Below are 21,770 nucleotides of genomic sequence, written 5' to 3'. Positions count from 1 at the left end.
AATCAGTATCGCAGCTGGCTGGTGAAAAATAATGAGATTATGATAACAAAAAGGCAGGCTTTCCAAATTTTTTCTTAGTGTATGCCAAAACATCATACTTTTCTATCTGTCCATAAAGGACAAAATAGCAATATTTAAGAATATTGAATCAATTAAAAAAAGTATATAAAAAGTATGTTTTTATCTATGATTTCTTGAACTTTAATTTTCTTTGTGAATGCAGTATTTCTTTCCCTTAAAAGCAACTGTGAGATTTCACTTCTTCATTCTTGCAAAGGGGCCATACATGTTTAAAACTGTACCAAATTTTCCATAGATTTCTCCTGAACAGGACTGCCATTTGCAAAAATCTTGGTTTTGTATGATAGCAATACTTGTCTATTCACGGCTAAAATTCACCTAAGGGATATAGCTGATTAAAATCATGCATGTATATTAAAAAAGCCAAATTATTCTAACAGTCTTAGCAGTTACATAACATGTTTACTGAAACTGAAAAAGCAGAATCTAAGTTCCTGTCCTCTTTCCTGATACTCCTCTTGGATCCCCCCTTGAGCAATGGCATTAGGCTCTGCACCCCCACTTCGAGTCTATTCCTAGTGAGTGCCATCGCTAGTCAGTTTTCAACAGCTTGAGGCCAAGACTGCCTTTATGGCTGCAATGAAGTATTTTAACAGGTGATCTAGAGCCAGTGCTTAAAAGTAGCTACACATCTCTTAGCACACAGTCACGTCACGTCTCTTTTAGGAGCAGCTATAAAAGACAGGATCAGCTGAATCCAAACGATGAGCTACAGAGCACTATCGGCATGCGGACTGCACTGTCACTGTTTATGTAGTGATGGAGGGGATGTGGGAAGACTAAACATTTATGAAAGGAATGAAGATCATTATTTCTACAATATGTGTGGGAACACTCACATTTTACCTACAGTGCTAGTAACAACTATGTTTTAGCTAGTTAGTTAAATAAATGGATTATATATGAATCTTACCTGGGAGGAAATGAGATGTCCAGTTCATACAATCTGTCTTTAAAGACTGACAGCTCTCTGTCAAATTCTAAAAGCTATAAAAGATAGAAATAAATGTATTCACTCTTTAATGTTGAACTGAAGCAATCTAAAAATACTACATTATATAAAAGGAAATAAACAGAGACTTTAATTACACAGCTTGAGGTATATCCCTCATATAATAGTTTTTAAAACAGTGCAAAACACTCAGTACTATTTTGATACATAAACAGTTCACTGAGAAAAGTGTTCAAAATGTTCCTTTTCATCTCAAGTAACACTGGCTCTTTACAGTAGTGACCTATATGTACACTTACTATTTCAAGATGGCTAATTTTTTTCAAATTTTATTAGCAATCTTTTCAAAGACAAACCAGACTAGCATGAAAAAAGTACAGCAAACTGATATGCTAATCAGCCCACAAAAATGCCAGAAAAAGTATCATATTACTTTATATTATCTTTAGCTCAGATAAGAAGGTACAATAAACACAAGGATGTGCACATCACTCTTCCTAAGCAAAGACAAGCAGTGTTTTTGTACACCTATTTTGGGCGGTGCATTTCAGATAGCAGAAAGAGGGATACGTGACAATAGGCAAAATGTGTTCCCAGGCGGCAGCCAAGATACAGTACTAGAAGCAGATATTACAGACATCTTCATAAGTCTAGATTTAATGTCCTGTGTAAATATTAGTCCTTGCCAAATTTGTTTTCCCCCGGACCTCTACAGAGAAAATAAATATCTGTAGTCTTTTGTTCATAAACACAAACCCGCTCATAACAAGTCAATGATAATCGTCCACATTAACCCAATAATTGTTCTGATGGGCATAAACGACCTTATTTCAGAACCATGGCTGGTGTTAAGCCTGACGTCCGAGCGAATTAGCGAGTTAAAAGACAAAAAGCTCATCATCTGCACCGTTACTGGCTGTCGCTCTAAGTGCCACTTTCTATTTTGACAAGCGTGTCATCCAAACAGTACCCCGTACGATGGCGGCGTGTTTGCCCACTGTTCATTAATCATGTCCCATCTCACAGCTGTGCTGATACCATTGTATGAATGGCAGAGGTTCCCAAAGAAATTAGATTGTGTCCCTCTTTCCCCTCTGCCACCTCATAAATCATTCCTGAAATGTGCAATTAGCAGCTACTTGTACACATTAATTATCTGTGTGAAAAGCAGCTACCTGAACCACCTGCACTGCTGATTAGCTACCTCTCTAAGGCCCACCCGGCTTTCTTCAGTTTCTAGTTGCCGTGTTGCTATATGTACGTACTTTTATATGAGGATGCCAAAGAATGGGCAGCTTTTCCTATTTTAGGGCATCTGACACTAAACTGTGATGGTACACTGGAAAAGATTTTGCAATAGAAATAACTGCAGATAATTTGTATATGTTTTAACATCTGATCAAAAGCCCGAGTATCCAAGATGTTTGGATAAATATTTATAAACATCTGTGTGGAAACTTATGGTATGTATCTAATAATATGCTCAATCCTAAAAATGTTGGGATGGTTCAGCCACTATTCTTACTGAAGCAGTCTCAACATACCTCAGGAAAAAATGGTTTATCATGCGCGTTTCCAGACTGTGATCCTATATTTAAGTATGTATAGATAGATGGGTAGCCACAATACATACATGCAAACTGGCTATGAAAACAAATGTTACCATCCCTTTCCTGCTCCACGTGTCTCCACCTTAAAGATGTTATATGCCCAAGGTGAATCTAGCATAGGAAAAAAATCTACCATCCCCAGTTAAAGCTTTTCTTTGAAATATATGTCTATTAATACAGTGCAAATACATTTTTCCTACTGTTGCCAAGTAAACAGATCAGAGCAGGAAAGTGGAAGCATCAGGAGAAAGAGGGCTATTTCTGAAGTGTGAAAACTGCAAGGACTGAATAAAAGAACAATGCTCCATAGAACACAATGGTATAAATTACTCATGGGCATTCCAAGGGCTGGTGATGTTAAATAGATGCATTGTCCTCTCAAACCAATTCACACTTTCAAAATTGTATACATTCAGATTGTTCTTGCTATGATGATATTTGCAAACTAAATGAAGGGCAGGGTTTAGAGGATTAAGCATTCAGACGTGCATTATTATCCAAAGAAGTTTCTGATGTGTTTATTTGCTGCAGTTGCTTGTTTAGTTGTGTCTGTGCTATGCAGATGAGCTGCTGACACTGGTGACAGAGAGGACAGATAATAAGAACAAGACTGTATTGTGTGCTGTACTCTCTATCAGTTCCCCAAGTTTCCCCAGGTAGAGGAACATCTTTAACCTGAAATGACAAAGCCAAAAACTCACGATGACCCAGCTGGATGCCAAAGCCCAACTAGGTGCCTAGAAGAAATACTTAGGGAATGCTCGTTGTAGACAATTCATCCTCACATGTAAAGCAGTTAAATATTTTCACTGGACTATTTGCACAAACTTCTATTTTGTGCTATATTTTAAATAATTATTTAACAAATTATTTATTTTTTCCTAGATATTAAGTGACTATGTTACAGTATCTGTAACCTTCTGTTCAAATGTGTCCACAAACTAGCAAACAGACATCTGCTCGTTCTTACGATGGGCAACGACAAGTTATTCATGTGTTCAGGACTGCGTGCTGTAAATGCACCTAACAGCTTTTCTTTATTTACCTGGTAGCACTGCAGACAGTGGGGAAGATGAGGGGGAGGAATGATGAAGACTTGAACTGTGCATTTTGAGAAAACTCCCATTAATTTTTCAGTAGAAAAGCTTGTTTAACTACTACTTTTTTTGGTATTAAAAGCACTTGGGTTCTCATTTAAGCCTGTAATCTCAAAATGCAAGATTATTGGTGAAAAACCAAGGCATTTACTAGGTCTTGTCACAAACAGTTATAAATGTCACTTTCCCTCAACGCAACTTAGTAAAAGAAAGAACGGGACCTGACACGGGCATCATTTAATTGTATTTGCTTTATGACAGGTACATGGGTGTCTGGAGCTCCTTGGCACTACAGAAAATGAATGAAAATTAATATAGGCCAGATGATACTGAGGAGCAGTCAGAATCTCACATGGTAATGTCTTTATTTTTAAAGCATATAACATTGTATTTAAAAAAACCACCCGGAACATACTCTATTCATGGCAATTTTCAGCACAAACTGCTCACTTATTTCCATATTGTACACTAAACAGCATTGTGAATAATGCCAATGCTGTAACAGTAAACATGAGTATGTCTGTCACTCTAAATGCCTTAAAAATGACAAAGAAATTAAGTTCAAAGCCTAAAAATCAATATATTGTTCTATGTAATTAACGCATTATAAGATCATCCTTAAGAACCAAATCTTTAAGGTGTTACATGACGTGCTGGGGTAATTTGAGCAATTACACAGAGATTTTAAAATGCTGTGGCTAGAAGTTAATTCCAGAACTATATGTTATAGGCAGTTCAGAAGACTTTTCTTCCCCAACTCAATTTCACCAATGTATTTATATCTAAATGATAGCAAGGATGATGCGGGGCCTACGTTTTATATGCTGTAACCATTAAGTTGCTGATACTATGTCAAGATATTTGCTCTACAATGTCCAGTGACCAGCCCAACATGAATGTTTGATTAACATCTTCCAAATGAAAATACCATCCATACATATGAGTAATATATTGATAGTTAGCTAATACCCCATGAGACACAGAGATAATATGCCTCGGGGAATACAGCCATGCAATATGTGTAAGAAGGCACGCCGCATGCATCCACTGGCCTGTGACTGTGAGAAAAAACTCATAGGGCAGAATGATTTTTAAAAACAGGTTAAATTTATTGATAGGATTTTGCAGTCTGAAGTTATGTATTTCCGTTTAGCAGACTTCATGAGCCAAATGCTTCAATTAGTTTGTGTACTCAAGCTCCTATTGACCTGAAGGGGAATTGGCTTGATCTCAATGAAGTTCTCTGCACAGAATTAAAGAATGACTGCATTTGCAGTAAAGGATATTCCCTATTTAATTTGCATAGAATTAGAAGCATTTAGGGCTGTTGCCTGTACCAGCTGCAGTGCCCATCACCTCCTAAGGGAATTATCAAAACTGTTGTTTCTCCAAGCAACTGTGTCGCCTGTAAAAGCTGCTGAAGAGAGTTTTGTTTCTTCCTCCCTTTTTCTTGTCAGTGCTATAACGTACAAGTGCATTTACGTACAAGGGTGAAGGAAAAGGCAATGCACGATACCAGGGCATGCAGTCCCGCACAGGCACTGTCTGCAGAACATGTACGCCACTCAGTAAGAAAAAATTGAGTAGAGCTGGACGGATGGTCTCGGCACCGTGCAGTCCTTCCAATGGGGACTCCAGTGAGCTCCCTCGCCCCAGGGCTGGAGTATGGGCTGCAGTTCACTGTCCCTATAGTGCATGGGGTCGTATGTGGTTAAGCAGTGTATGCATTGGCCAAAGGTAACAATTATCTGGAATACTAAATTTCGATATTGTGTAGCTTGACAGTAATCAAAGGATTATAACAGAGTTTAGTCAGTTGTAGAAATCAAGGTAATTTTGCTTGCTTCACTTTAAAGTGATGAGGCACTCTTAAAAGGTCAATGTCCATTGGTATGCTGCAACGGGCCACCTTGGCTAAACTCACACACGTATGAACCCTTTAAAACAGGGCAACTTAATTCAGTCATTGGAGTAGAACAACGGCAATTACTCATCAAGACCTACAGACCAAAGTCAGAGCATTGGTAGATCAGAAGGTGATATTAGCAGCATTTATCAAATCCATCTGCAGGGCCCACCAGAGAATTCACAGCTGTGAAAGGGAAATGAAGTTTCAGACCAAAAAGAGGAGATGAGCATACAGAAATGACCTTAGAGAATTAAAATATGTGGACACTGGTCACTGTAACCCCCTTTGCCAGTCTTGTATAGCACACGATTTTTTTCAAGAGACTTTGGAAATACAGTAATTTTGTCCAGCTTTCCAGTCAAAGAAAAATATTTAGAAACTGATTCAGCAGTCTACTGACTTCAAATAAAGGTCTGTGGAAATGCTGATTCCTCCCACTTATCCATGAAAATGTCATACACAACTTGCTCTGGCCTTATTTTAAAGCTACTGTTTTCTCTAGCTAAGACTTTGTAAAATGATCCATTACTATATATTTTGAATCTTAATTTTCTTTCTCTCATAAAACCATTCTTTAAAATCATGTTTCACAGAAAAAAGCCAAAATTATTGAATATAAATGCACCACTTACACTGCTTTTCTATATTATTACATTTCTGCAGATTTCAGAGAATTTGTCTATACATCCTGAATGGCAGTGTTGTCAAATCATAAACTCCTACATAAATGTGGATATATGGCACACAGAGAAACTGCACCAAATACACTCTTCTTAGCATTAGAAGAGTTAGGCACAGGCAGTATAAGACTGTCAGCACTGAAGGGTCTCTGTGCCTCTACTAATTCAGAAAATCTTTGATTTCAGTGGAAGCTCCCCCAGGAAAATTTTGTTTTGTTCTTGTTTTGACAATATGCCTCTCTCTCTCAGGAGACATTCCAATGGTTTAAAGGACATGAACATTTTCTAGTAAGTATTCCAACTTTTTCAGAAAACTGCTCTGGAAAATGCATTTAAAAATAGTATTTCTGTTACGGAAATATTTAAATTGCTTAAAATGTCTAGAAAGATCCACACTTTCCCTTGATGTCTATTGATCACTAGAGTAATTACTGGAAATTACTATTGGCTCTGTCTCCTTAGAGCTCCCTTTTCTGTCTCCATTCTCACATTCCCACATTTCTCAACCTCCTCATACCCCCTGAGCCGGGTTTGCGCTGCAGGGCCCAGGTAGGGTTGGAGATGGCTGCAGCTGCACAGCCCGAGTACTGAGGACCACAAGGCACAGGACCTTTCCCAGTGGAGAAATAGCACCGTGATACCAGACGCAATAAAGTGGTACTGACTTTCCAAAGCGGTGACATATTCAGTTGATGAGTAGGGCAGGGTAAGCGCCCAGCACGCTGCAGAGGAACGTGCTCGAGATTCAGGGCTTTCAGCTAGCATCAGGGTCTAACACAAACACTTCTCAGAGTTCATGTGCTGCAGTATTTCTCATTCTGAAAGATGCTTAGTGCTTTATGATGTCTGTTGGTCCTGTAATAGACACACTTAAACACTGATTAAACACTGATTTGGATAAAACAGTGCTTTTGAACTTTTCCAGTTATTATTAACTTTCCTTACATTTTTCCAGTGGAGATTGTAGCCCTTTTAGACATTTCACATGCTCGGATTTTGCATATAATCTTGGTTTTCCTAATTGCCCTGTGTGGATCCTTTCAATCCAAGTCCGTGGACTTCAGGCTGAAACTACTAGTATGGATAAGCTCGAAGTTAAACACCCTGCTGGCAGCTCCCCAGGGCTCAGTCACCCCTCTGATCTGCAACATGCAGCAGAGAATCCAGATCTTATCCTGGGATATTTTTGTTACTTGGAAAAAAAATAAATCAGAATCCTGTTGTACTACTTGGGTAATTAGTTCTCAATAAAGAGACTAAACTAAAGTAATGTAAAGAATAACCTAGTTAGTTTAGAAGTTAAAAGCACTGAATCAGGCTAAGTATAGACTCTCACTCATGCAGCAGCAGTTACCCGCATTAACATTCTGCTTACAACAAAAGCGCCTTTCACATCCCAAGGGCTCCTTGCCGAAACGCTGCTCTGCAGAAGCAAATTGTGTCCCATCCCTCCTGCTTCCCAGCGCCTGACGAAGAGCCCGAAGCATCTGAAATGCAGCATGACTGCTCACAGCTTTCAAACACAGAGACTACAGCTCCCATCATCCTATACTCCAACCTGATTTCTCCAATGACTGTTATTTGCTCTTCAGTACATCAATACAATGTGAAAGCAACGAGGACCTCTTGGCGAGTGCCAGTTCTCTGTGACTTTACCAGCTGGTCAGAGTCTGAATGCATGCTTCCTGTTTTCTAATGGTAAAAAGTGGATTTTGTCACTCACTCTCCTGGGATTCTTGTGCTTGCCTTGATTTAAAAAATTTGACTCTGCAAAACTGCATTCATGCAAATTGCCTTTTTCAAAACTTTACAGGAATAGACACTTTAACATTATTGTAATTAATTCATAAACTGCACAACAGCTTGTAATATAGCCCATTCAAAATGGCAAGAACGACTGAGTGGATGCTAACTTTAAAAACAAAAGATTTTAATTAGGGATATCCTGCTTGCAAATGTGACAGATTCAGTGGATTATTTCATTAAACTTTGCATGTCTGTTACTGTGAAACATAACATGAATTTGTACCACTAGGGAGTTAAAACCAGCATGCATTGTCCTGTCAAATTGTCAGTCTGTGAGCTGCAATTTGACAAAAGCATAAAAATATGTAGAATACAGTTTTAGTATTACTTGTAGAGTGATTAAAAAATGGAACTTTCTTGAAGAAAGACTATGATCCATGTTTCTTACTTGGGCAAAACTCCCACTGTGGGTTGAAATTTCTCCTGAGCAAGGCCTATGAGGCAGGCCTGTCTGACATGAGTTCTTTGAGGAATGGGCAGGACCCCAGAGGCACCTGAATGCCAGGCATCCCACTCCGGGGGGGGGCATTTGGGGAGCTCTGGTCATCTACCTTGTCTCCCCCACACACAGTCGGGCATCTTGGAAGGTCATCTAAAACTTCCAGACACCTAAAATTTGAGGTGTTTCTTTCCCAGAGGGGATTCAAATTCATACCCCTACTTCTCTAGAACTGCCAGGCACCTGCAGGGGGGGTGCCTGGGAAGGGAAGGCAAGGCAGGGCGCACCTCCTGCCAAGCCTGGGCTTGGGCACACAGACGCCCACAAGCAGCAGGGCAGTGAGAGATGCTGGAAGCCACTCTTAGGATCAGAGGAGATCTGGATTCCAGCCTTTGCTTCCTATGCTGTTTTTCTTTCAACACCTATGTAATGTAAAATACACAAACAGTCCTAAGACCGGGGACCAGAACCCATGTCTCTGCATCCTTGCAACTGAGTACCCCACACTCATCTCTAGCTGTGCTTTTTGTATGAAAGTGTCCTTAAGTATTACGTTTCATGTTAAACTTACTATTTGCTAGTCTATATGCATGTGTGCACACCTATGTGCATGCAGGCATCCATCTGTGAGGTTATGAGGGGTACCTGGAGAATGCAAGAGGATTGGGCTACTGCAGAGAGTTGGTGAAAAAAAAACTAAGCACCTTTCTATCTTTATTTGGATTGCCATAGACTTCATAGGCAAGATGTGGAAGCCTAGGTAGGGTGCTTTTGTATATGCACAAATATTAACTGTAAAGGATGATGGTGACACCCATAAACTCTTGAGGACTGGAATACAGGTGCAAACTGCCTCTCTGGATATCCTCTTGCCTGTCACAAAGGTTAAAAAGGGTGCCCCTCGGCCAAAGCATGTTAGCAGATCATACTGACTACAGGCTGGATTACAGAGTGCAAATATAGATGTTGGACCTCCTCTTTAGACTATACTTAAACAACGACCAATGTCTAAAAAAATAAATATAGCACAGTACACCTGAATTAGCTTAGGACTTACAATAGCTGTGTAGAACAGGACAGGGGGACAAAAGGTCATGAAATAATATTTGTAACTTTGTGATACGGGCAAATTCTACACTGGAATAATTCATTTATTTGGAACATGAAGCTGGCAATAAATAGCTAACCCAGCACATCTGGATTGACTTCTGCTTGCAATCTGGCTTTACATTTATGTTTGCTAGTGAGAACAATTTATTGATAATATTTCCTATCTCTGTCATTACTCATTTTGCAATTTATCCAATGGCATATCAACTAACCACTACCTTAAGTAAATGCAATTCCAAGCATGGGAATACTGTTTTTGAGTAAAGGAATAGAGCACGAAGCCATTTTCCTACTAGTACTTTATGAAAATCAGGCATCTCAGATGACCACCTTAAATAAAAGAGGCAGTTTCAGGATGCATAGGATTTCCTTATGACCAGTCCTAGGTAACAATGGTCCTAAGCAATCAATTTCCTTCCTCTATCCTAATTTGCCCTTATACATCATATTCAAGATTTCATCTGGACAGGGGCTGGTTGGCTCAGTGGATAAACCTCTGCCTTTTCACCTCTGGGATCACGGTTCAAGTCAAACCCTGATGAAATGCACTTGATCGTCCTAATCTAGTTCTTAGTGGACAGTATTCCCATTATCTTTAAAAGGGTCAGAGCCAAGGCCATTGGGAAGAGTGCATTGTGCTATATCTTGTCTGTTGATTAATACATTTTCAGTGATGCCAGATCCTTAACCTTCATGAGCACACATATTCTCACAAAAAGCTTAATAAAGGTCCCTCATGGACTAAACCTTTCTTCTCAATTTGCATATCATTTCAGGATTTCCTGGGAATATTAAAAAAATCACAAATAAATTACTCATAATTTAAAAGTATGTTTGCCTGAACTGTTTGTAATAACACCTCTAAGTTAATTAGCATGATAACTGATCACTTTAAATCATTACTTGGCATAGGGAGAACAAGACCTTTATAACTCAATCCATTTTTACAGCACATTATAATTTTCTTCTCATACCATGTCAGTTGAAGCTAAACAGACACACAGAATAAAGGGAATCTACCCTCGAAGGCTGATTTCACTGTTCAAAACATAGAAATTGAGTAAGAATGTGCTCTCTGTAGAAGTTTACTGTTTGTTCTTTGCAGCAAGAGGACTGCTAAAGGACCACTGATAGCAACGTGAAGCTCTTCCAATATAATAACAATTAAAGTAAGAAATGGAACCACTTCCATTTCATGAATATCTAGGCTGGACATCATTGGACTTCTCTGCATCACTATCTTGAACCTGTTTTGGAATTAATGCTCGTAACAACAGCAGTGTCCTCTGAACCATCTGATCATCCAGGAGCTACTGTGCAGCTGGCACCCTCGGTCTAACCTCTTTTACCTCCAAGCAGCAGAGGCCAGGGAAGCAGCCGAGATCAAGGACTGCCAAGGTATGCAACTCTGCGAGAGCGGGGCCGGTGCTGCCCAAGGGCAGCAGAGGACAGCAGGAAGCAGGGACGACCAGTGTAAGCACAGCTACATAATTAGTCACCAGTTTCCACGAACATCAACTGACAAAAGAGATTATGATTTTAGTATGAATAACATCAGGTTCAACTCTTAAGACAATTAATTCACTGATTACTTTTATTACACAGTTGTGGTCAAAATCTTAAGGACAGTACATTAGTTTCTATCTGGATTGATTCTTCAGTATGGTTCATATGAAAGGTAGGAATATATGCACCATTTCTCATTTCTAATTGTGGTTAAAGATTATAAAATGATTCCCAGCAATTAAATCATTCCTCTATAATCATTAGAAGTTTTTACATTCTTACTATATATTTATTTTACTGACTACTGAAGAAATAGCATTTAGCTTGTGGTTCTTTTGTACAAATTAGTAACATTATTAGAATTTTTTCGTTAAATAATTATCCCTGGCTTACTTTTCTTCTGATTGTTTTGACATTAACAGGGAACTCCCAAACACAAGATATTTTGAAAAAACCCACTTATAGCCTGATTTATCATAAATGATTAAGGAATTTGAAAAAAAAAAAGGTAAAAGTGTAGATTTATTCAAGAACTCCCTGCACACTGCTACTCTCCTGAAAGCACCAGCATGCTAATTTTTATCACTTGAGAGCTGGCAAATCCAAAGCTACAACCAAGTTTTCTGTCAGTAACGTACTGGTAAGTTAGTGTAAGGTCAGGAAGAGTGGACACCACTGCAGACCCACTCAGGAAGCCTACGCAGAAGGCCTGGGCATTCCCCGAGTCCCCCCTTGTGCGGGGACTCCTCATGCTCTTTGGGTGGGTGAGGAGCAGGAACACGAAAGAGGGGTGGCTGGGATATGTTCGCAGTTCCCAGCTGGGGACTGCCGCCTCTTGAAGGGTGCAAGCAGCCAGTTCAGATTAGAGAAGCCTCATTTGTTCTTTGCCCACCGTTCATGGGCAAGTCTCTGGAGCACGAGGACACAACGGTGCTGTACAGCACTGCTTGGCTATATCCTACCATCAAGGACAGAGGTGTTAAGCTTTTTCTAATTCAAAAGCAACAACTTAAACTGGAATCTGTCTGACACTAAGGTGAAACTCTACATGTTGTACTTCCTATTGTCCCACTTTTCTCATTGCCACCCTGTAACACCCTTCCCCGTAGCACCTAGACATGGTAGTTCTGTTGTAGTTACGGGAGTTACACCCTGGTCCATCTGATGTACTATAACTTTGATGTACAATTCAGAACATATGAATTAAATATTAAGGCAGTTTTGCATTATTGCTACAGCTATTTTCAAATAGGTTTTCTCTTTTTTCTATCACTACACAGCTGGATAAATCTGGGTGTTCCTTTCTGAAATAAAATGATACAGAATTGTCATTGCACTTTGAGGTAACAAATATAGGTAGTTGCTAAGCTAACTTTGGAATAAGCTACAGATTAGTTTGGAAAAATTAGACCGGACAGATTACTGTATGCATTTCAAACTGAATTTCTGTTGAACAGATAATTTGTATCTATATCAGATTTTTCATAAAAATACTCACTTTTATAAATATATCTTAAGATTTTTTCTGTTGATTACAATGTAAAAAAGAAGGAATAACTGTGTATGGACAATGATAAAGTGGCCTGTTGATAATAAATATTTGTCAGGTCTTGTCACATCTGTACACATTCCAATGTTACTGAAGAGACACCACACTGATAAAAAAAAATACATTCAGAAAAATCAATGGATTTTGAGCTAAAGCAGTTGCTAAACACACAGAAAACATCTTTATCCAACAGCCATAGTGCTGTGAAAATTCCCAAGCCTTGCATTGGTACAGCTAAGGAAAATTTAATCTTCCCAAATACTCATCAGGGCACTCCATCCTGCAGACCTGACAGCCCCACTTATAATTAATTATACAATTTCGATGGGAATATCGACTAAACAAAGCTATAAATCATAGAAAAAGTCAATAGGCATGGACACATTCAATCATGTCCCGACCAATGATTACTACTCTTAAAATACAATAATTATTTTCAGGAGCCAGCTTGAATTAAATTTCTGTCAGGCTGGTACAAGACCGGCGGTTGATGAAGGATGCGATGGATTTTTTGGGTTGAATTCGGCACAGAGACATTTATCCTTTTAGATAGGTAGTTTGTTTTTAGTGATCATGGTGCTGCGTGTTTAACTAGACCATGAAGATTAGATTATCTCCAATGGCTCATTATATCGTTTATCTTTTCCTTCCATGTTTGATCTGGAAGATTTCCCGCTTCTTGATGCATGAATGAAATGACTGCTGATTTTGAAATGGAATGTACTTAAGTGGGATTCTGCCTATGCCTTCACACACCATGTCCATGTATGTAAAGTCAACCAGCAGTCATCCGAAATACCACTAGGATGTGGTAAACGGCAGCAACAAGAATAGCTTTGCTCAGCTTCAGAAATGTACTGGGAAAAAATAAAAATGACAAACAATTGAGTTGTTTTAAAAAGAGCTAAAAAAATTATTATGATAATACATGTAGAGGAAAATCTGGGACAAGAATGGGATTAGTATGGAAACAGGAATTGGGATTAGTGTTATTACTTTGAATTAAATGTCCCCAAAACTGCGAAACATCAGTGAAAGAAACGTTATATATTTCCCAAGGATGCATTCACCCTGTAAATTTAAAAAAAACCCCAAACCCTCAAACCAGCTTATCTCACAGTAACTGTGTTTTTAAGATATGTTGCCTACACAGATATTTCTCATGGTGAGCATACACGCCACACATGAAAGACGTGCTGTGAGAAGGGACAGCAGTCCCAACGAACAGGATGGGCGTCAACAGATGCTGAAAGGAGAAACAGATCTTCACTTTCCTCATGAGTCTGACTCATCAAACTCTTCTGACCTCAAGAAATGAGTGAGATCTCAGATTCTCACATGGAATTAACCTCCTAGGTGTAAGTCAACTTAAAAACAGGGTAATAGGGCTTCAGCTGTCCTCCTTGCCCTGGATCCTTGCAGACAGCCCTCCAAACAGCCTGGTTCTCTATGAACAGCAAGAGAATAAGCCGTAGGTAGGAGAGAAGAAGAGAGAGAGGGGAGAGTCATGGATCCTGTGTACATCCCATCCCTACGCAAAAAGTAGCAATACACTGTGTGAGCAGGCACACTGCGTAATTGGTACAGAGTGCAGCAAAACCTAGAGGTGAGGACTAGGCCAAACACAAAGGGGTTCTCAAAAAAGCTGAGACACAGAAGATGAATCCCTGGTCTTCTTTTAAAATAAAAGGGTATGAGGAAGGAAGGTAAAATTCAGTCACCCTCAGGAAGGGACTGAAGAAAGAAGGGGAAGCTTGGCTAGCTTGTCAGCCTGCACAAACGACTTCGACACACACAGTTTCTGCAGAACACACACAGTTTTCTGAAGGTTTTCTTTGTCTAGTGTAGCCTACCCTATTTATATAGCTCAGAATATTCAACATACGAATGCCGTTAGTTTATGCACACATAGGCAGGTCAAGATCTGACACAAGCTAGCGTAGCTCTTCTGATGTCAGTGAAATTGGGCCAATTTCCACAAGCAGAGGGTCTGGCCCATGACATCCACAATAAGGCTCCTCCATGCAATATGCACATTCCTGATTTTTATCTGTGTGTAACTGTTTGGGGGGGTTTTTTTGGATGCTTAATGTTTTTCCTTCAGATACGTAACTCCTAGGAACCTTAAATGAAATTGAGAAAGCTGTAAGCAGTGATATAGAGATTTTCCAAAATGAAGTGGCTACATTTTGAAATAAAATCACCTTAAAGAAGATATAAAGCCATTCTCCACAGAAAAATCATAGTCCTCATTACAAATCAGAACGTTAGTGTTCCCTATCTGTTTTCTCCTCTTAGGAAGCCCTATATGATTGCCCAAACAGTGCCAGTCTGCTGCAGGGTTTGTGCTTTCTATTCTATTTATTCATCTGTTTCTATTATTCTTTGTACACTCAGAAGACCCAGATATTTTCAGAGCACCTTTGCATTAAGGGCTTTTCCTAAGTTACTATAGTGCACAATGAAGAGCTAGTAAAGAAACAGGATGCTTGAAGAAATGCAGACCAGAGGACAGAGAAGAGTGAATCGTCACGTATATTTAATTCACAGTTTTTTCTATGAAAAAGAAGATAAACACATGCGAAAGGTAAGAAGCTGTACACAAAATAACTGGCTAAGTGAGGAGGAAATTTGGAGCAGTTATTGCGTTAGACGAATTATCTCTTCTCATTCTGTAGACAGGAGGGCTGATAAGGATAAAGGGCTGGTATAGAAATGCAATTTGTATGTGAGTTTCCAACTTATTCCTTCAAAAGTGTTTAGCAATGAACTTACCGCAGTGCCATTGTTATCTCTAAATACATCTTGATTAAAATAGTCAAAGAGCTTCTTTTCTAATTGTAGCATAACCTAAAAAAAATAGAGGAGAAAGGTCAGCAAAACTCTTGGACTCAGCTACCTAATACACAGCTGTTGGAAGTGACCCTTTCAGAGACATGCAACCCTTTAAAACAACACGACATTTCTACGCGTCTAAAGCTCCTTGTCAGCTTGCCCATTTGGTTGACTGGCAATCACTTAAAAAGATCCAATTAACTGAGCATTAGGTGTGACAATCTATATCCCTCCCCTCCCTTTAAATTATCAGTTTGAAACAACTATATTCATGCTTTGTAGAAAAGAAAGTGAACATTCAACAACGTTTTTATTTACACAGGAGGTACAGAGGGCATTAAGTTGTTTACCTTTCGGTCATTATCAGATTCACGAAATATTAGCTTGACTACTTCATTTGTGTCAGCTGCCCGGATAGTCTGCATTGTAGCCTTTGCACATAGTGTCTAATAAAAAACACAAAGGGAGAAAGGGAAACTAGTTTATATGAAACATAAGGCCACATTTAATTGAACTTTATCAATCTATGTATCTTCAGTGGCCACCTGAAAATATGATTTGCTGTAGGTCAAATTACAAAGCATTGCTAATTTAAGTCACTTCCACTCATAATGGATTTAAAACAATAAACTGAATTACTGTTTGGAGAGAAACAGGCAATATTAAGAAAATATCAATCAGATAAAGCAAATATTCATTTAACTTACTACCATGTACACAGGTTCTTTCACAGGTCTGACACTGTATCACACATTACTTGTAAACATCCTCAAAAGCCACTTCCTACAGCTAATGACTCCACAGCCCTACCGGTTTCTGTACCGCTTTCTTAAAAGCTGATAACTACACATTGGCACTACAGTTCTGCAGGTTAACTCTTGTTTGCAAAAACTTCTGCCTTGTAAATTAATGTTCCAAGTATAATTTAAAAGTCTGAGCAACACTTACACAATCTGACAATAAGTTTCACAGTTTACTCTGGATAGCAAATTCCCCATGCATCATCCTTTTAAGTAAGAGACAACATCACGTCTCTAGATATTTTGAGGACTGGGTGTCTAAAACATATTATAAATCAACACTTTATCAGGCACGGAGGTATGAATTTCTGAGGAAGTGTCAGGCCGCGATTCATTTGCCATTTGCCCGGTTGGGGCCTAGTCTCAATGGCAATCAAAGCTGACCTAGAGAGTAATACAGAATAGGTTGTTTAAAGGGCTTGCTCCGTTGCATTGTAACAGGTGAAAATCTGGAGCTTTTAGCAAAGGAGTTAGGCATATATTTAACTTAAAAACATACTTCAGATTCACTGAACCTATACTTTTAGTGAAACTTTAAGTATGTTAAGTGCTTTGAAATGCAGAAATAGACGACATCTTAACTGTGGGGTAGGCAGGATTCACAAAGTGCTCTGCAGTTATCCAGCTTGGGCAAAGCTACTGGATGGTGTGTAACGCTACCCCAGCCCATCTGCCTGGGTTGCTGGAAACCACAAGACAGAAGACAGAAAGGGGAATTAAGAAAACCTTGGCATTACTCAAAGGCAGAGAGAAAATGGCCAAGATGTGCACCCACACCTGGGAGGCAGTTCAGGATCCTTCGCTACAGCTGAGGCACAAGCTGCTGATAGGATCTATGCACAGCCCTGGATAAGGATATTGGCAAAGACTATCCTTCTGAATAAAAGCTTATTTTGCTAGAGGTTCTTAACAAAAGCGTGCTAAAGAATCTGACTCAGTCAAGAAGAGGCAAAGAGGTGCCTTCCCTGCTCTGCCTGTTCCATTCCTTTTCATAATGGCCAGACAACAGATTTTCATTTTGCATAATATTCACTTATAAAATAAATAGGTTCTATGATAATAGGGTAATAGAATTTCACATCCTACTACATGCTTCTTTCTCTCACAAATAGAAGTACTTCTGTGGGGATTCATTATTAGAAGTGCAGTATCTATCAGACACAGTGCCATGAAACTACAGCTTACTTCTCAGTTCCCCATTCTGAATTTCTTCTGAAGGAAGAAATACATGCCAAACATGTATTTAAACAAAAATCCATCTGCTTCCAAATATTTTAGATCTCAACTGAGGTTATCAGTGCTAGAATGGAAACAACCTGTCAATGGACTTTTTGCTCCCATTTCATAGAAAGACATTAAAAAATGACCCTTGATAAAGGCCCCCGTGTGTTGCCATAGTACAAACAAAAAGCAACAAGCTAAGCAATTTCATTTTTAAAGGATAACTTGAGTGTGATTCAGTAAAAATAAAATACAAATCTGATTTTTTTCTTCAAGTCTGTGAACTGAACAGGCGTCGATTCCCTATCTTATTGAATAAATTATGTCCTTTCCTGACAAATTTTTCATGATTGTTTCCTCCCCCCCAAAGCAGTGCCATGTCTATAGATTACAAACATCTAACTCTGGGTTTTATCCTAAAAAACTTGGCACACTCATGGCACCAATGCAGCCATAGGTGTCTGTGAAAACACAGTTTTCACTGGAGAAAGCAGTACGGGTCACACGGACACAGATGTAGGCTGCCCTTTGAGAACTTCATCTGTTCAGCAGAATTTTAGGGTGTTTTTTTGAAAAGCTTGGGAGAAGAGAGGGAAGATGCTGGCAGTAGCTAGTTAAACCTAATGCTGCCTGGGAGGGAGGAGGAGAGGCACACCAGACTATCAGGGAAGCTGCACTTTTGGTACCACTTATTTTAAGCACAGACCTAACTTTTCCTTCGCATCCACCATGTACCATAGGATCTGTTTTGTCTGTTTGGACACGTAATTACCGTTTTGCCATCTGTGTCTGTACGTGGACACCAGTGAGGTAATCCACCAGCGAACCATTCCCAAAGTGCGCTCCCTCCGATGCCGGCTATTGAAATTCAAAGCACAGATTAGCTAATCGGGTCAAGCCCAAAAAAATAGCGCTTTGGGCTCATGTGTCACAAATCAGTCTGGTCGCCTTTAAACAGCGCACCAGATTAGAACAAGCACCCGAACAAACCAAAGCGGAAAACTTGCCGCTCTCTAAAGCTGGTTTCTAAAGCCCTAACAAATCGCTCCATCTTTCACTCATTTAAACTTTCCAAATGAGGGTCAATACGGTCCCCGAGCATCCAAATGCTAATGCGCTTAAGTGCGCTTAAGCAGCTTTCCAGAGTGAATGGGCCAAAGAAGGGCTCGAAAAGACAAGGCAGAGTTACTGTCACTGTCAAAAAGTCATTGTAGCCACCCCCAGAGTGGTTGCAATTCAAGAAATTCATGATTTCTGTCTCTTAAAGGCATCTGCTTGAGAACATTTTTTTTTCTGAGCTGCTTTATCTCACAACTTCAGGCCCGCTCTAACAGAAAAAACCCCGCGATCGACTCTTGAGAACCAATACAGAGAAAGGACGCGCATACCTTATTGCTTTCAAATTTCACACGCACAAAAAGTTACCTTATTCACAGACAAAAAGTGATTGGGCAAAGGTTCATTTCTTATACAAGCTGGAGCACTCCTTTTTTCCTCCTCCTTTCAATTTCTACAAAGTCGTAGTCACCCAAGCAGAAAACTTTCGGGAACATGTGCCTTTTTAGACAAGTCTACTTATGAAGGGATTTTTTTGTTGCTGGTAAAGAACATCAAAATGCTATGAAAACACACTGTTTCTTTTTGGGTATTCCCTCAAAGGTACTCTTTTACAAAGTCAGATATCAAGACTCCTCTACCCAAGTTATCTTTCTAAAAAAATCTTTTTTCTTTGTAAAAAAGATTTGGTTAAAAAGTATGCAGGAGAGCTGTATTCAGAGCTGAGAGAGAACTCAGTATTCAGCCTTTGCTTAGCAAACACAGGCATGTTTTATTCCTGTTTTCACATACACTGCCCCCACAGGTAGATGCTTCATAGTATTTTTTAAATAATCCTTTGAAATAATTAATGTGTATTGAATTGTAAAACATAGCAATAACTTTACTGTTAATTGTCTTGGAATGTAATAAAAATGTACTGTTATGCAAAGCTAGGAGTGAAAGTTTTTTATATTGACAAGAGACAAATCTGGAATTTCTTCTAAACTCCGCAGTCCTCAGAAACTGAAAGCCTTTTGATTTACAGCATAAATGCAGCCTTCAAAATACATCTGCTCCCATATATATAAAATACATCAAAATGTTTTAGACTGTATTTCTGCATACTTACAGTAGAAAGGGATAAAGACATTAAAACAATTGTGTTATAGACATAAAACACACACACTATTCTATATTATATAATTGCTTTTTATATTGCGTTTATATGGAAACACTCTGCACAGCTGTGAACTGTACTACTCTTTCCTGCTAGTAGTGCTCTGTTGAAAATTGCAGCTGATTTTTCATTGATTTTGCACTCCTGCTTTCTGAACATCCTTTAGACTCCTGAGTCCACCTCTTGATGTGTGAGCTGAGTTATTGCATGCTTGTAATTACTTCAACAATTTTTTTTTTAAAAAAATGCTGTATCCAAGCACATACAGACTCAAACTTTCCTGTTGCCTCTGTCTACTGATTCTTCTACACATCACATAAAGATGTGTATTATTTTTCCCAGTGATTTGAATACTCTTCTTAGGACTTATTATTACTTTGAATTCTTCTAAAAAAAAAAAGAAACTAGAATATAATCATTGCTTTGTTATAATTAAAAAAGTTCAGCCATAGTTGCAATTGCAATTTCTGGTAAGCCGCATGGATTAAAACAGAAGTGTTTGTTGCTGAAAGTGCCAGGAGAGAAGTGCAGAGTCTGAAGAACGCTAACATGAGCCAGCTGAATTAAGGTCTTGAGCACATGAGCAACCAAATCAATTAAATTTAAGATATTTCATTTTATTCCAGATACATACTCTGTGGATTCTGGTGGGACAGAAAAGACAGAGGTACATGTATCGTCTAATTATGATAGTGAAATACATCTTCTGAAATGCTGCTCAAAACCCCAAATCAATCTGACACTTATTAAATTAGGATAATCAAATGCTTTTTTATTATTATCTGGATGCAAATTGTATTTGAAACAATCAGCGAGGTAAAAGATTTGCTACTTTGGGAATAACAGGAACATCTGTCTTGTTCGGGCTCCTCCTTACCTCTGAGGGGTTGATATGATTTCCTGGGTATTGGGAATATACTAACAGTAAATTCACCAAATCATGTGATGTAAGAGAAATAAAATTTGCAAGTGAGAAAAACAAAGTTAAATGTAACTTTCAGAGTCAACAAAAGTTGTGCATTTAGCTACAGGATAGTTAAAATTGTGGTTTTTAAACTCTATCTGCCATTGAAATGGAGACTTATTTTAGCCAATTTTTCACAAGCATGCAGAGGTATTCGGCCATACAGCTGTTGCAATTAGGGAAATTACAGAGCTAAATTCCCCAATGTAAAGCAATCAAAACCCATCTGAGAGGACATACACTTTTACTTGAAAAAATATCCCTTAGACGATATATTAACTTGTGTTAACTTTAACTGTGTGGAAATAGCAATAATGTCTCAGAGAAGTTACTCTGCTCTTAATACTAATATGCTTCCAGGAGCAGGAATTTTACTCAGCAGTGAGATAAATGTTAGTTGAATAAAGAACAAATATAAGAAAGTATTAATGAGAAGCCACTTAAAGTATCAATATGCGAAATTACTTTCTCTCTGACTATTCCCAGAGGAGTAAACTTATGTCCAGGGGAGCAGAGATGGTGGAGGGGGTAGGTGGGATGGAGAGCAAAAGCCTCCTGCACCACTCCCGCCTTTCCTCTCAGTGCACTGCTTATGTAGCATGCGTACGGTCCATCTTCTGATGGCAAATCAATGCAAATTACATGACACTGCTGCCTGTATTCATTTTAGGACTGATTTAACTTCACAGGCAGTTTACAGCAGCACCAATTCTACCCCCTGTGAAAGCTTGGCCCAGAAGCTGCCCAAGACCTACAGTAGTACTCTGGTCTCCACTGCACAACCCTTTTGCTGATTTGTGGCAAAGGGATATTTTGGTCTTAAAATACCTCTTTGGGCAGCATCTGTGACAAAAAAAGCTTAGCACTAAGACCCTGGCTTCATGCTCCCATTCTCCCAGAGATCTCCTGCATCCCTAAAATAAATGATCCCTGCTTGAAACAACTTGCATTTCTTTGGGCTCAATTTCACATTAGCTGCACTAAGTTCATCGTGAA

General features: G+C 39.0%; 1 protein-coding gene across 3 annotated transcripts in view; it reads right to left on the bottom strand.

Moving 5' to 3' along the window:
- The window catches only part of INPP5A (inositol polyphosphate-5-phosphatase A), a 260,525-nt gene that overhangs the window by 24,392 nt on the left and 214,363 nt on the right, over nt 1-21,770 (bottom strand). For all 3 annotated transcript variants that reach the window (XM_076339286.1, XM_076339284.1, XM_076339285.1), the window contains exons 10-12: nt 15,925-16,020; nt 15,515-15,589; nt 995-1,068 (exon numbers count right to left, since the gene is read on the bottom strand). In XM_076339286.1, the coding sequence (XP_076195401.1) occupies nt 995-1,068; nt 15,515-15,589; nt 15,925-16,020 (245 nt within the window). The remainder of the gene's footprint in view (nt 1-994; nt 1,069-15,514; nt 15,590-15,924; nt 16,021-21,770) is intronic.

Source organism: Aptenodytes patagonicus, chromosome 5 (assembly GCF_965638725.1).
Source record: "Aptenodytes patagonicus chromosome 5, bAptPat1.pri.cur, whole genome shotgun sequence".
Taxonomy (NCBI): Eukaryota; Metazoa; Chordata; class Aves; order Sphenisciformes; family Spheniscidae; genus Aptenodytes; species Aptenodytes patagonicus.
The sequence above is the reverse complement of the archived record's forward strand: the minus strand, read 5'-3'. Positions and strand labels throughout refer to the sequence as shown.